The sequence below is a fragment of the Uloborus diversus genome, unplaced genomic scaffold, assembly GCF_026930045.1.
Source record: "Uloborus diversus isolate 005 unplaced genomic scaffold, Udiv.v.3.1 scaffold_612, whole genome shotgun sequence".
Taxonomy (NCBI): domain Eukaryota; kingdom Metazoa; phylum Arthropoda; class Arachnida; order Araneae; family Uloboridae; genus Uloborus; species Uloborus diversus.
The window spans coordinates 69,158-86,390 of record NW_026558805.1 but is presented as its reverse complement, the minus strand read 5'-3'; the positions used below and the strand labels follow the sequence as shown (position 1 = coordinate 86,390).

The window sequence follows — 17,233 nt, the reverse complement described above, 5'->3', positions numbered from 1 at the left end:
AAAACAATAAGCGCTAGCCAAGCAAGGCAAAAAAGTATCATCTTCTTTCGATAATAATTTGTAATGTCATATTGAATTTTCTAGCATTCATTGTTATTCTTGTCAGGCCACAATTATTATTTAGTTTTATCAAGAATTGATAAATATCGAATTCAACATCGTGGAAATAGCTGCTTAGAACTACGAACTACGTAGTTTGCATTAATCTTTGATGTTTAGTAATGCTTCTTGAATTCTTATTTCTTTCTACGTGGGCCAGAATATCCACAAGACTTTGAAAATTAATTTAAAAAGAATAAAGCGAAAAAATCATGCATACGAACAAAATTTACTAGACTTATTACCATTTTCTTCGTTACCACATGCGTTTGTTTTAGTTTTTTCGTTCGCCATTAGTCAGTGACTGCAGTGCCCCCTATTGTTCGTTGGAGTTGCGAATTCTCAATTGACATATATCAAGTAGGAAATTTCATTACAAAAAGCAGAGCGGGCTTTCTTATTGTCCTTTGGCAACGGGTTAAATATTTATTTCAGTTCTCGATCAACAATAGGTTAAAATAAATATTAATCATTTTGGAGACATAAGCATCCAATATTATTCATTAATTAATTAACAAAAACGTTTCCGATTCGATCCATCGCGCTTCGAAACCATGCTTGCCACAACTTAATAACACACAAAAAATTTGATCAAAATCGGTCCAGCCGTTTAAAAGCCTTATGGTGACAAACGTCCGCACAAAAGATTTTATATATTTAGATGTATGTACAGGCGTCCCACGCATAACACGGTTAATTCGTTCCGCATAGTATCGAAACCGTGTTATACGATACTTTTTTAAAAATAACTTCTAAACTTAATTTTTAACACTAATTAATCCTGTACATAGTAAAAATCATGTCAACATGTATCGTGTTGTATCGAAACCGTGTTATACGAGATTTGGAAATAATGTAAATCAAGAGATGTGTACTGTGTTATATCGACACCAAGTTTCATAAAAACAAAGTAAAAACTTATTAGAGTTATCAAACATTAACAGAATATTTAAAACAAAACTGAAATTCTATCTTTATTAAAGATAACATTGGTATTATATCAAAACCATGAATAATAAAATTAAAGTTTCGTACCGTGTAATATCGAAACCGTGTAATAATAATCGCAAATTTGGTACCGTGTAATATCGAAACTGTGTTGTACAAGTATCGTGTTATACGAGGGACGCCAATATGTATGTTTGGAAAGCATAGAAGCAGTTCTATAACGTACATGATGCATAGTTCAAGATAAAATAAGGAAAAGTATCGGAAAATCCATTCTTAGTCTATTCTGAAGTTACAATTTTCGTTCCTTTTTTTCGGCAAATTTTAAAACATGCGCTTTAATTGTAATCCTTGCACAATGAGAAAAAATTAAAGCTATTTCCATATTCAGCTTTAAAGAAAAACATAACTCACTTATCAAATGTCAAGGAACTTGACACAACCCATACTTAGTAGATTAGTGTTATTATAACTTTCTTTATTCTAGTGAGATTTTAACTTGTTTTGTTAACAGAAACTACAGTTTGGTGAAACTTGATGCATAACTAAGAATCTAAATTTTCCTTACTTGATTAACAATTCGATTTTTTGAAACAATTGTCTCAAAGTGAAAATGAACATTTGAGGCAGTGAGAAGCAAAGGGATGTAAGTGGATATTTTCAAGTTTTGAGTAAAACGCGTTTAAAGATAAGACCCTAGGTAGACTTTCATTGAAAAGTTTTCCTAAATCCTGCTGCATAACAGCACCTACCAGGGCTACTAGTACTATCTCTTGCCCTAAGACAGAGGAGTGGTTCACCTACCATTTGTACTGGTTATCTCCAAATTTTTAATTTTGCCATTTACATCCCTTTGCTTCTCACTGCCTCATATGAAATAATAGGAAGCAGAAAACTGAAAAATAGATGTTTACGTGCAGGAAATTAGACTCACTTAGCCCTAAAAAACCTTATAATGGGGCTCATAAGCAAACATTTACAATAACGCATTAAAATTGAGATCTGTAAATAAACTTAAATTTAAATACACTCATGTTTCTGAAAATTGCAACACCAAGAAGGAATTATGCAAATGAACTGAAATTCACAGGAAATGTATAGAATGATAAGATATGCAAATGATTAGAATTACAGAGGCATCGCACATGCGTGGACCGAGTTACGCCCGCTGAACTGCGGCATAGATACTGTATATAAAGGGTTTTTTGGGACCATTGTATGATTATCTGCCGATGGTAGATGTTTCTCTAGTACTCAATATGTCTCGTCCAAAAGGCAGAGCATCATACGAACGAGTAACGGAGTTCGAATGGGGCTGCGTGATCTGCACGCGTGAGGGTGAACTTACGCATGGAGAAATCAGTGCCCGCACGTGGTGTATTACCTCAACTGTGATGCGTATTTGTAAAAGATGGACAGAGGACGATGAAATTAGCCGAAGGAGCCGCACCAGCCCAAGCGAATGAACGACGCTACGGGATTATTAACACCTAACCCACTTAGCTGAAATGGCTCGTATAGCGTCCTCTAGTGCACTAGCACAACGTTGGAGTATGGCTGCAGGTGTCATATTTGCTGCTTCCACAGTTCGTCGACGTCTGCTGCGCTAGATCCTGCATGCAGGGATTCCCCCATAGAGGATTCCCTTCACCCTCAATTATCGTAGTTTCCAGCTTCAATGGGTCTACCAACAAGCTCAATGGCGTGCGGACTAGCAACACATCGTCTTCTCGGATGAGTCTAGATTTAATCTGCACTATATCGATGGACGTGCACGCGTCAGATGTTACACATGAAAACGTCACCTCCCAGAAAGCGTAGTCCGACGTTTTACCAGCATAACGTCAGGCGTCATGATCTGGAGCGTTATTAAATATCAAGGGCAATCCCATCTACTCCGAATTACGGGCAATCTCAATAGCGAGCGCTACTTCAGGGACTCTGTGACGCCTGAGGTACTACCCTTTCTTCAGAGCATTCCTGGTGAAGTGTTTCAGCAGGAAAATGCACATCACATGTCGCACGTAACGTACAAGTGTTCTTCGGTGCATGACAGATTACGCTACTTCCTTCGCCTGCCCGTTCTCTGGACATGATGCCTATTGAGTATGCCTCAGATTGCGTTTGTCGGAGACTCACCCGTGTGTCTCGTCCGGCAGTGAGTGCGGATGAACTTCGGCTTCAGATTGAAGCCATATGAGATACTATTCCCAATCGTGGCATTCAACACCTCTATGATTCGATGCCAAAACGTGTACAGGCTCTCACACCTGCACGGGGTAGGTACATTCGATATTAATCTAGGCCTCTTATTTTCATTTCATTGATCAGTAATTTTAATCGTTATTTGTAGCACTATGAGTAATATGTGCAATAAATTTTATTCCTTTCCAATGAAGTCTTCATGTTGTTGCAATTTTCACAAACATGAGTGTATTATATAGACGTTTTGTGTTTACTCTGTAACACAGATGTTTTGAATTAATTTTATCATACATTTTGAAATTCAGATATTAAAAGTTCGGATTATATTGAAAACTGATATATAAAAGCATAATGATATTCATTAAACTCCACTGAGCTCCATAAAATATTCCTAACTCTAGAAATTACAAAAAAGAATTTTTTCGTGAAATTTAACAAGCATTATACATCAATGGAATTAGGAACTATATTTTGCTTTTCCCAAGGAAAATTCTACTCAAACAGTGTCAACAGTTGAGTTGAATGAAATCGAACAATAGCGCTTCTCGAAAAATAATGATGTGCAGCCTTTGTTTATGGTTTGCAAGCAAAGAATAAATAAGCACTCTCTTTGAAATCAAATGAATATCAAGACGAGAGACGGTTGTTTGCTTTGAACTATTCTTCATAGTTGACTTAGACGTAATGTTTTGCTATTCGGATAGTTAAAATATTTGCAATCGTACAATGTCAATATTCTAAGAAAAGGATGATATTTCTCAAAATTTCTTGTAATTTGAAAATGTTTTAGAATGGGGTCGTTTCCGAAATTTTAAGTATTTTTTTTTTCTGAAAGAGCATGCTTAAAAAGATAGGATTTGAACATACTTTAAATAATTTGACAAAGTTTAGTATTTTTTAACAATAATTTTAATCGGTGGGGAAATTCAATTTCATTTTTACACTTCTGCACACGACATCACGAGTGATGAAATGTCATTCACTGATGCCATTGACACAGAGAGCAATATTTAATTCGCTTCTGTATTAGCATAACCTGGAAACACGGTAGACAGCAAGCGTAAACATTCGGCGCCAGTGGAGTGCGCGTCGAAGTGCATCACTTGAGACGTCTTGTGGGAAAAATCGGACATTTTTAAAAATCAATAAAAAATTATATGTTGTGAAAATGAAAGTGTTTTCTGTGTCCATATTTTCAGCTCATTCTACCAAATTCAGTGGGGCGATTCTCGGAAAAATGTCCCGTGCGTAAGGCTAAGTTTTTTTATTTTATTCAAGTAACTATTAATTAAATATGGGATAAACTGTTATGCTTTGATAGTATGTTAAAGCATGTATTATTCCCAAACAGCATTATTTTTTGAATGCTTTGGCTAGCTGGAAAAAATAAAAAACTTAGCGTTATGCACGGGACATTTTTTCGAGAATCGCCCAGTGACTAAAATTATTATTTTAGATGAAGGAAACAACCCCATTCGAAACAAAGTATAAGAAAATATTGAGAGCATTTTAAGCCTCCAAGCTTATGTTAAAGTATTTTAAATTTCTAAGTTTACACTGAAATGACATATCTTTATATATTAATAGGCAAGCCGTTTTCTTTCGGTACCGATTCCTCCTCTGTTTGTGAACCGATTTCCTTCATTCTTTTTTTTGTTCAGTAGCTTCGGTCACTCGGCTGGTCTGTGCTTATTCTACATTAGCTAACAGTTTGTTTGGCCCTCTTGGCTTCCATAAGAGGTTTTCCATCTCCAGCTCAGTCACTTTCCTATGCCGGGCTGATGAGTGCTAATAAGCACGAAACTGCAGTCCTCGGCTGGAAATGACTCAGCTGGCGGTGTATTTCATGTACTTCTGCTTTAGCCCTGTCTAATGGGCGGTAGTTTACTGAATATACCATGCCTTGCCATCAATTTTCGAGTAGGACCGAACCATTGCTTCGGTCACTCGGCTGGTCTGTGCTAATTCTACATTAGCTACGTTTGGTTGGCTCTCTTGGCTTCCATAAGAGGTTTTCCATCTCCAGCTCAGTCACTTTCCTATGCCGGGCTGATGAGTGCTAATAAGCACGAAACTGCAGTCCTCGGCTGGAAATGACTCAGCTGGCGGTGTATTTCATGAGTTTTGATGCTTCATTTCATACGGGAAGATTTCGAAAATTGGATAATTGGCGATTTTTATTCATTGGCGTCAAATTTCTTGTTTCCAATGCCAGGGCCAAAATGTTTTTCCTTTGCATACGTAAACAAAGATAGAAAAATATCTATTTGAATAGGGTTAGCACAAGGTATCTAAAATAAAATTGTTCAAATCAAGAATTTAACGAGCACACAAATTTCTCAATGGGGTTGTTTCCTACAGTCAAAAATACTACTTTTAGTCACTGAAATTGATAGAATAAGCAAAAAAAAAAAAAAAAAAAAAAAAAAAAAAAAAAAAAAAAAAAGTGAAGCCAGAAAAAAAAAACTTTTCACAACAGTTATTTTTTATTAATTTTTTTAAAAGTCTGATACTGGAAATAAGGCACTGCCTTTATGACGTTACAAGTGGTGTATTTTGGTGCGCGGCTCCATTGCCGCTCTAAATGTTTACGCTTTGCTGTCAACCGCGTTTCCAGGTTACGATAGTTTGCGATGTGCGCTAATGGCATCAGTGAATGGCATTTCATCGCTTTTGATGCAATGTGCAGAGGCGTAAAAAATGAATTTGAATCTGCGCACCAATTAAAATATTTGTTAAAAAAATATTAATTTGTTTTCAAACTATTTAAAAAATGGCTAAAACCATGTTTTTAAGCATGCTCTTTCAAAAAGAAAAATACTTTTAAATTTTCAGAGATGACGCCATTACCGAAATATCCCCTTTCATCCATTTATTTTGAGATTAACAGACAAAAAGTAAAATTGGATTGAATTACTACTCTCTGGTATTGTATGTGCACATAAAAATTCTACGTTTTCCCCAATATTCAGTAAACATGAGAAAGATCAGAAATAAAAATGTTGGAAATAATTAAATTCGTTCAAGTTTTCTCAAATATTCATTTATGAATATGGTCGAGTTTCGACCACTGGGCGAAACTAGTATATGCATAATCTGAGAACTTTGACTATTTCGAAATAAACTATGTAGAGCATAAGGAAAGATTGATTCCGTCTAAAAGATTTCAGAGTCTCTGTACCGCTATGTTAACCAGGTTATACATTTGTTCAGCATTAGGAGCTTATGTAAGCGAAATTACTGTTTTGTAAGCATTCAATAGATATTCAAATTATAGTTAAACCCCGCAAATGCGGACACTAACGGGACAATTTTTTTTGTCCGCAATAGAGGGGTGTTCACAGGCTATGGGTTTAATAATATTATTTGCCTTGGAATTGGGGAATTAAAAAATCGTCCGTGTAAGTGGGGTGTTCGCATTTGAGGGGTGTCCGTTAGGAGGGGTTTTACTGTATTTATAAAATACAGGCGATTTCGTGTATAACGGGCCCTGATTTATGCTTTCAATTTCTTTTATTATTGTTTGAAAAAAGTTGCAAAATGATGTTTTTTTTAGTATTTAATCTTTTTTTATCTGAAATATTAATTTCAAAAATATTAGTCCGGAATATTGGGGCGTCTCGCAATTATTTTACTTTTTTGCCTACAAACTTGAAATTTCGTCTATAAGTTATTTTTTATTATAGTACACTGTGTATCAAATATAAAACTATTTGATTAAGTATTTAATAATTCCAACTGCAGGGGTTAACAAAAACTCGGTTTTAGCGAGAAAAATTGGTTGGTACAATGTTAAGTCTACAGTAGTGTAACTCGCTTTTAAAGAAAAAAAAAACATCCCGCTTAAAGGAAGCAGTGTTTATGTGATTCATAAAATTTCTATTGACTTTCAGCTCAGTTTATCCAATCTTGGAAAATTTCTTCAGTGACGATCAGTCAGTTTTATCCCAAAGGAGAAACGGAACGTGTTACCTCTTTAGCTAATTTTTTGAATGACTGTAAGGTGGCGTATTCAAGCTCTAAAGCAGCGAATTACCAACTGACGACAGATTTTAAATTTTCTTCAGCCTCATTTGAAACAGCCTTGAAACAGCGGTCAGGGGAAAAATATTACAAATTAATATAGAAAATGATAACAGTAATAAATTAAAATTTGTTGAATTTATACTCTTCTAGAAAATGAATTTAATGAAAACTGTTTAACGCGGAATAGTACTAACAATAGAAAAACGCCTTTAAAAAATTAATAATAAATTCATAATATGTTGTCTAAACACTGATGAATTTTTTTTTCATGATTATACATACCGAAAACATCAAAATTAATTAGCAGTTTATTTTTCTACCATGAAGATATTTGATCTTCTCTCGAGGGCACACTTTTGCTTTTGAAACGGAATTTCAAGAGCTTCTTAATTAGAAATGAATTACCGCGCTTGAAATTCTCCGAACTAATTCTTACAGATTTATGTAATGTAATGTTACATTCTAACCGTATGTTTATTGAAATGTTGAAAATTTGAGATGGATTCAATTTCATTTCGGGCTGAAAAGTGTAGAAATAGTATTTACGTTTAGTACAGGAAATGCTTTTTCTCGTTTAACAGAGGAATTTTCAATTCCTTTGAAAAGAGCAAATTTTCATACATTGTTCGAAATTGTTAAGATGGAAGGTATTATTTTAAATGATTCACTCGTACAAGTTACATTAATTAAGGAAGCCCCGAAAAGAAAATTCTTTGATGTATTTAAAATTTCAAAAAAAAAAAAATAATAATAATAAATAATAAAAATAAATAAATAAAAAAATTAAAAATAAATAAATAATAATAATTACAAAATAAATAAATAAACAAATAAATAAATATCAGAGCATATCTTCATCTCATAGTCATCCTTAGATCAAAAGATTCAAAAATTTACAACGGGTTGTCATATTGATGTGGACACTCAGAAAATTCCATGACTCCTCATTTTACGTACATTTCACGTTATTACTGGAGGTGCTAAGTCACGTTATTACTTTGTTTAAGAGTGTAAACTACTTTTATTTTATGTAAATAACTAGAAAGCCGCCCGTCAAGGTATGATGGGTGAAAATTGCTTCTTTATTTGAACGAAGCAATTGACCGTTGGGTGAAATTTTGATAGTTGAAATTTTAACCCTAACTTCGGTGGATTGACCCTAAACTCCAGTAGATAGCGTTTATTGTTGACCCCTTTTTCGTTTCTTCATTCCCTTGAAATTAGTCTTACCAGTAAAACAGTTAAGTTACCGGATCCAGTTCAGCCTTGTCAAAATAAAGCATTTACCTGCATGTCGAACATTACCAAAAATTATTATCAAACTATAATGCCGTGGCACAAGTTTCATTGTTGGTGACAACAGACCCATTACTCGATGAGTGAATTCGCTATTAAATATATGAAAATTATTTTTTTTTTAGTCTTGAGTGTGCATTGCTATGAAATACTAATAACTTTGCTTTCAGTACTAAAATTCGTAAGAATAACAATTTACTTAAATACAAGATTCCAACCCTACCATACTGTTGTTCAATATTCCTAGCCTCACAAGAGGTTCTCTTACTTACCGCTTACCTCTTGTTAATAATAGTATAAGTTAATCAAAAGAGGATTTCATTGCAAATAATCTTTTTATTTTATTGCACAACAATTATCGGTCAACATTTAAATCGTTATTTGCAGAAAAAATACATGATAAAAGCGGCTCCATTACTTACAGATACCTCCCCAATGGAAGATAGCAAATATTTCAGGTGTTTCCAAATCAGTCGTTAGCAAAATATAACGTAATTTAGATGTGAGCTTCATAATTTCTACGAAACGAATTGCATTTGTGACAGGAAAAGTATTACAATACCATGTTCTGACAAGACAACTGAAAATCTTTTACGAAACAGGAAAATGTGTGCTGTAAGTCTGAACAAATTTGCTCAAAAAGGAACCTTCCAAAGATGCCTGGCAGACGAAAAATTGCCAAGGCATCTTTCTGTTTACAAAAAAAAAATCACTTGACATTTGAAATTGAATAGGCTATGAGTTTGATTGAATTAGTGGCGCGATTACAAGCAACTGTCGTACGAGATGACAGAGAGCATTGTACGAGACTACTATGCCTTAATGCTCTACTGTATCGCTTCATGCACTCACTCTAGAAGTGGCACAACAGGGTACTTAAACCTCCATTCCTTTGAAATTTTTCCAGTAATAAATGATCATTTTGCTTTCATTTGTAATCACTTCTAATATGAATGTTGCCATTACGCGTGTGAACTTTCGTCGTTTCATTTTGACTGCTCCTTCTTAGTGTTACATTTTGCGTGGATCGAAGTGTATATATATATATCGTCGCCTCAGAGCAACAGTAGGATATCTTAGTGTTATTTCTGGGATTAGATGTCTTACTGTTGCTCTGAGGCGACGAGATATATACAAGGTGTTCCATTTTAACCTGCATGACCTTTATTTTCGCAACCATTAGTCCTTGATGTATATATATATATATATATATATATATATATATATATATATATATATATATATATATATATATATATATATATATATGTGTGTGTGTGTGTGTGTGTGTGTCTATGAACAACTAAAACGTAACGGTTGTAGAACCATCATGTCTCAATAAATAATTTCAATTGAATTTTAAAACTTAGATTAAAATTAATAATTAATACTATTCAAATATCTCGGTATGCGTAGATTCATTTAATTTCGACAATCTAAATTGCATAACTGTAACAATGCCGACGATATCACTGTATGCGATTTTAAATTGACGATTCTAACAAAAAATTAAAAAATTACGCAAAATCACTTTTCCAATGTCTCTTCTCAAGTCAGTTTTAATTTAATCTTTACAAAATATCGTTAATCGTTATGCAATACTTCCAGAATATATGAATCGAAATTTCTGAACCATGGCAAACGTGAAAAGACAGCACAGAATATCTCATCTTTGAAGAACGAGTGACTCAGCTTGCAAGTACTGACAGAGGCTTTCTGACGTAATGCGACGTTAATAAAGATCATCATGAATTACCTATGGTTCAGCTTAGTACCTCTAGGTTATTGATTAGCATTTCAATTGATTAGCGTTCATTATTAGGCAAAGTAATTTCACGTAATTTTTTGTTAGAACCGTCAATTGAAAATTGCAGACAATGTCATCGTCGTCATTGTTACAGTTAGGCAATTTAGTTATTGATTAGCATTTTCCCAATGTCTCTTCTCAATTAAATTTTAATTCAATCTTAACAAAATATCGCCAATCGTCATGTAATTCTTCCAGAAAATACTAACCAAAATCTCTGAGTCATGGCAAACGTGACAAGATAGCACAGAATATCTCATCTTCGAAGAACGAGTGCCTCTGCTTGCAAGCACTGACAGTGGCCTTCCTGACGTAATGCGACGTTAATAAAGCTCTTCATGAATTACCTCCGTTTCAGCTTAGTACCTCCAGGTTATTGATTAACATTTCATTGGAAGCAGGTTTCTATAAATGATGGTTCGTTAAACGACAGTTTTGGGATTGTAACTCCGAAATGACAAGAAAACATATGGAGTTCCAGAGAAATGTATTAACTCATGAATAGCATCTGATTACCGAGAAAATGCTAAAATGGGAGTCTCTTAACATTTCATTTCGAAATTTTGTAAAGATTTATACATTGTTTGGTTTCTGAAACAATTGTTTATTCCGAGAATTAGCTATTTAAGCTCTTTTTAAAGTAGCGGGAATATTTAATCCTAAAGTAAATTCTCAAAACTTAGTAAGGCGTGAAAGTTCTAGCGAAAAGCAGGGTATCACTTTACTAAAAATCTGCTTATATTTATTTAAAAATAAGAACATTTTCAGTTAAATTGAAGTATAGGAAATTAAAAGAATGTTTTTTTATAAACAATGTGCTCGATTAAATGTTAAAACTAATGTATGAAGATTAAAACTATAATTACTGTTTCTTTTTAATATTTTTTAAGTTAACACACGCGAGCACAAGAATACATATGAGGCAGTGAGAAGCAAAGGGATGTAAGTGGCAAAATTAAAAATTTAGAGATAACCAGTACAAAGAGTAGGTGAACCACTCCTCTGTTTAGGGGCAAGAGATAGTACTAGTTGTCCTGGTAGGTGCTGCAGTATAGCACGATTTAGGGAAAAAATCATTGAATGCCTACCTAGGACCTTATCTTTAAACGTGTTTTACTCCAAACTTCAAAATCTCTACTTACATCCCTTTGCTTCTCACTGTCTCATATACATACATTATATTTATGAACAGAGGATGCCAGCTTAAGTTCGTTGTCACCCATGAAAATGGTATGTGACATAAAAAAGTTTTTTAGCAGAAGTGAATTTAAATAAACTATATAGGAGGCGGTACAGTTTCTGACCAAAACTATGAGAGAGGTAAAACCGTAGACCAAGGATATAATATAACTAAATACACAACACCACATTGGTAACCACTAGCTTCCATTGAATACGAGAGGATTGTTTAATCTCGAAAGTAACCGGGCAAAAGTTATTTGCGTCACATATAACAAGGAATCTGCGCCTGTCGGTTGACACTTGCAGTTTTTTGTTTTGCATCTAGATGATACTACATGTATAAATAAAACAAAGGCTCACCCCCTTATACCTATTAAATGAAACATCTGCTTTGTCTGCTAAAATTGAAATGTTTAACCTCTTTAGCTAGTTTCTTATATCATCGCAAAGTGGCGTATCTAAGCTCAAACTGTGAGTAGTAAAATTGCCATGCGCTACGCAGTTGTTCAAAGCACCACCGGGTGTGACCAAACTTTAAACAACATTCTTATCTCAAAAATGGTATAATATACCAGAAAATAGTCAGTTCCAAAGATGCTCAAAATGAGAATCAGTTGTTTAAAATTTTATGTTTCCATATATTTGATTCAAATTCCATTTTTACAGAGTTTTTTTAAAACTATTTCCCTTAACGGATTGATCATAAAACATTCTATATAGGTGCAATATGTCATAAAGAACCACCTCAACTCAGGTTTGATAAAAAGTGCAAAAACAACTTTTGCGCTTAGCACGGCAGATGGTAGTGGCATAGAATGGCCTCTGTGATCCCCTGATCTTAACCTATAGATCTTCTTTTTGGTAAGAAGACATCACACAGCAATTGCACGCAATCTTTCCTCCAACATTGCATTAACTTTGAAACCGTATTAAGTATGCTTATGCCAGCGTGTCATCTGTCATATTGTACAATATGCAGCTGGAAATGCAATCCCATGTCCAGATGCGTATTTGTGCGGAAATGCACCGTTTTGAGCCTTACAGATATATAAGGCTCATTTCCGGTAAGTGCAGTTTTGTCCAACACTACTAAAATAAGGGGCGTTTTACACCTACTTTTTTACACTACTTTGCAGAAATGGGACATCTTTTCTTTCCTTATTTGATGATGCTGAGCAACTTAATAGTTATTTACCCCGTATTTCTTACTGTTTTTGATATAGGAGTCCTAACTCCAAAACTTGCCGCTAAGTGGTGCTGTAAAAGCCTTCATTGTGTAGTACATGGCAACTCTACAATATCTAGTATCTAGGCCTCAATTTTATTTCTATACCTCCTCCCGTTCAGAAACTATTCAGCTAATTAAAGCATATCTATCTATTTAGCTATATCTCTCTCTCTCTCCCTTTATATATATATATATATATATATATATATATATATATATATATATATATATATATATATATATATATATATATATATATATATATATATATATATAGAAAAATTATTTTATGTTTGATTGTTAATCTACACAGTGCTCGACACTATTAGAAACACTGATCAAAGAGCATCACGCGGAAAATATTACGAGACAAAAAAATCTGAAATAAGTATTTTGGAAAGGGTTTTCCTTATAATGTTCATGTTTCGAAGCATTTGACGTACCTACTCTATAAGAGATATTTTAACTGTTAACATTAAGCTTATAATTCCTTCAAATCAAAATATTGGCTATGAAACTATCGGAAAATGAAAAAAAGAAACTGAACCATCTCCAAAAAGGGGTGGGTGATGTTGAAAAATCTTGTTCACATTTGGATTCAGAGGGTCATTTTATATATAACAATTAGCAACAATGGTGTCAGAAGCATTCAACAAGAATTTTTTTGTCACGTGGTATCATTTAAATTCGTAAACAAAATTCAGTTGGTATTGGACATGATAAATAGGCCCAAAATAGGGCGATACATTTTTCCGATCATTTTCCAACAATTAAAATTACGAGAAATGCGCAGACGACAATCTATTACGATTTATCTTTTTTATTATTGCATTAACAAAGTTATTTTTATTCGCCTAAATAATGGCAAAATTCAGCTCCTCTTGGAGCGATTGGCACAAAAATTAAATCAGCGCCTTTTTACGTGTAGGTTCACATTTACTCCTAATTGAGAGTGATCCGAATTTACATGTGAAGATAATTTTTGTCTTAGACCTTCTTTGAAGAAAAAGTTAAATTTATTCTCTGCTGTGATCATATATAATCATCGTCACCGTTATTAATTCCGAATGAAGCAGTATTTTTCATATTTCGATGGTACTTAGGCAAACAGCCGCGCCCATCTAAATCTTTCGTCTGCAGACAATTTATGAGGATTTATGCAAAGGCGCGGTTTTTACGCTGAAGGCTTTAGCTTTTCGAGGTACCGAAAGCATTAAGAATCTTGAAACTTTAGTGTTCTAAAAATAGCGCTACAGATTTCGAAAGAGAAGAAGCTTGAGAGGCTTGACTGGAGAAGATAAGAAAGTAACACAATTGTGAGCCTACTATATTCTTAACAGAAAAAGAAAATTTGCTTTTTGTTTAATAAAGAAAGGGGGAAGAAAGAAAAAATAATAGCGTATATTGAAAATCATGTGAAGAGAGAACATCCTTTCAAATAAAAAATGTTCCAAAAACCAATGTTTTAATTCCCTCTGAGAATATTTTTTTAAAATCTATTGTCGTACCTCTTTTCTTTTATATACACAGACCTGAAAGTAATAACTATTTTGTTTTTTAAACTTATGAATTCAATTCCTTTTTTTTTTTTTTTGAGAATTATTTTTCTTTTTTCTCTTTTAGATCCACAGTCATACGAATAATATATTCGAACTTTGCTCAGTTGACCCAATCAAAGTTAAAGAAGAGCTTTTAGATGACTCGTCGTCTAATAACAGCTTCGATACCTACCCAACAGATGATGACACAAGTAAGGGTATTTTTCTTCAACATGTAATTTTCTACGATTTTTTGTTCAGTTCGATTGTTTTTAAAATTTAAACAGAGTAATGTTGTTACATATAAACTAGTTTGAGTTATTTTTGATTCTTTTGAGCAAAAAAGTGTGTAAAATATTGAAAAAAAAAAAAGAACCCCTAGGGTGCTTATTCTCCCCCTCCCTCTAGAAGTGATTGCCTATCTTTTCAACTAATGCAGAATTTCCAATAAGAACAAGGTACTATTTCAAAAGAGAGAAAAAGCGCCCTAAAATCACTTAAGAATTTTAATGGCTCACTGGTGTCAGACTGTTCCATGATTTCAGTGGGCATGACTCACTGTGACAACTAAAGAATACAAGTAAAACTCGTTAAAGTTCAATTGAAACGAAATAAACTATTAGTAGAATGAGAAAACGTAAATAAAAGTACAAAGAGTTATAAAACAAATTGTAAAAATACAACAATCTGCTTGCTAAGTTTTTAACTTACATTCTATTTTTGTGCTTTTATTTACGTTACTGAATGTTACTACTCAAAGAAATTATTTTGCTTTTGATAAAAAAATATTCTAGTCCATTAATGGTTGCAAATGTACTTTACTAGTCGTTAATCTCTTCCTAAAAAAAAAAAAAAAAAAAAAAAAAAAAAAAAAAAACGGGATTGTTTGTCGTAAAGACACACGGTAGAAATGAAACTTTTATCATTTCTTTCTTTTTTTATAAACATTCTGAACTGCTATTTCACCCTCTCGTTTTCTCTCACGCCCCGCTCGTGGTCTTTCTGCACCTGCCTTAGGCATATTCACAACAAAATTGGATAATTCTATGAAGAAAAAAGATTATAAACCTCGATAAAACTTAACAATAAACGAAATCCTCTTTTTTATATCTTTGCAAAAAGTGATGAAAATTAATAGTAAGTATAAAGTTCATTTCGTGAATAAAAGTTAAACATATTTCATGGCAGAACTTTAGCAGTGTGGATTACGCTTTTAAACTGATGACTTGACTTGGATCAAAGAAACCAGTTATAGGGATGGTTGGGGGAAGTGAGTCACTCGGATAAGTGGGTCTCCCCCCTAAAACTAAAATATGTATAAAGTTTTCAAAATTTTTTGCACAGATCATGTTAAATTTCATCACAGTGATTGGTTTTGCACATGTTTGGATTAGTAGAATTAATTTGTAGGTCATAGCACTTAGTCAATATATATATATATATATATATATATATATATATATATATATATATATATATATATATATATATATATATATATATATATATATATATATATATATATATATATATATATATATATATATATATATATATATATATATATATATATATATATATATATATATATATATATATATATCTGATTTTTTTTTGCGAGTTCAAGCAACATTTTAAGTGTTCCAGGTTAGATATGCTTAATTTAAATTTAAATAAAAGGGGGGAGGGATGACTCACTTACCCCTTACTATGGTGCAAGTGGGACACTCATCCGATTTAAAAAAAGAATCTAATCGTTAAGAATATTTAAAGCTTTATTTTGGAAAATAATGATGAGTTTTTGCTTATTATTAATGTCCAAGGTAAAGGTAAAATAGGACAATAAGTTTAAATTTTTTTGTTTCAAAACTTTCGTATGAGGTTTCAAAAACGAACTATCCTCAAAAGGGGTTCCACTTACCCCAACCAACCCTATTTGAAAAGATTAAATCCACAAATACGGTAAAACACCAGTAGTGGCTACTTCAAGTTTTAAAACACACTGGTAGTAGCCAAAGTGAAGTATATTTTTAAACTGTGGGTCTAAAATAATAATTACTTCTCTAGGAACTCAATGAGCGTATTACAGACTAACTCTTCCTTAATCGTCCCATGATCTAAAAATTACAGAATTTTAATTTGTTCAATTTTTCATCCATTTTTTTTCCCAAACCTCAAATTCGATCCATTAGCGTCAACTCCAAAATCTGAAAATTTCAGTAGTGTCCATCTGACATTATATCATCTGAAAAATTTACATTACTTACTTCAAATTCAAATAACTGATGAATAAAATTGATTCAATATGATAGTTACATTGGGTATCATAAAAAAATCACATTATTACTGTTCATTTATTTCTTCAATGTATATAAGTAAACTTGAAGTGGCCACTACTGAAGCACTGACCACTACTGGTGTTTCACTTTAGAGGTCTGCTTAAATTTAGCCTTGAAATTTATTTGTAAAATTTTTGTGACAAAACTAGCTGGATAATTACTAATATTTTTTATTGTTTTTGGCAATAACTAAAAAGAGGAAGCATCTTAGCTTTATAATTACTATTTACTTTCACTGTTTTTGGCTACAAATAAAAAACTAGTATGTTGTGGCCATCACGAAACTTTCTTCTATATTTTTCCTTTTTCTGATCCCTCCCCATGCTTGACGAGGAAGCAATATTCCTAATAAAAACAAAATTACACATGCAAAAACTTGACGACCATCCCAATGTCTGAATTATTGCAAAAGCAAAGCAAAGAGCGAAAATTGAAAGTTATTTTAAAAGCCTTGCTTGAATTAATTACAAATATTTTATTTGTTAACAAACATAAGATGGCAACAGTTAAAAATTTTAAATCATTGAGATAATATTTCCGATCATTTCCATACAATTAAAATCAC

At 32.9% G+C, this 17,233-nt stretch overlaps 1 protein-coding gene across 1 annotated transcript in view; it reads left to right on the top strand.

Moving 5' to 3' along the window:
- LOC129233675 (soluble guanylate cyclase 88E-like) overlaps positions 1-17,233 on the top strand; it is a gene marked incomplete at both ends in the record, with an annotated part of 107,593 nt that overhangs the window by 24,540 nt on the left and 65,820 nt on the right. The window contains one exon of the mRNA XM_054867655.1: positions 14,415-14,541. Within this exon, the coding sequence (XP_054723630.1) occupies positions 14,415-14,541 (127 nt within the window). The remainder of the gene's footprint in view (positions 1-14,414; positions 14,542-17,233) is intronic.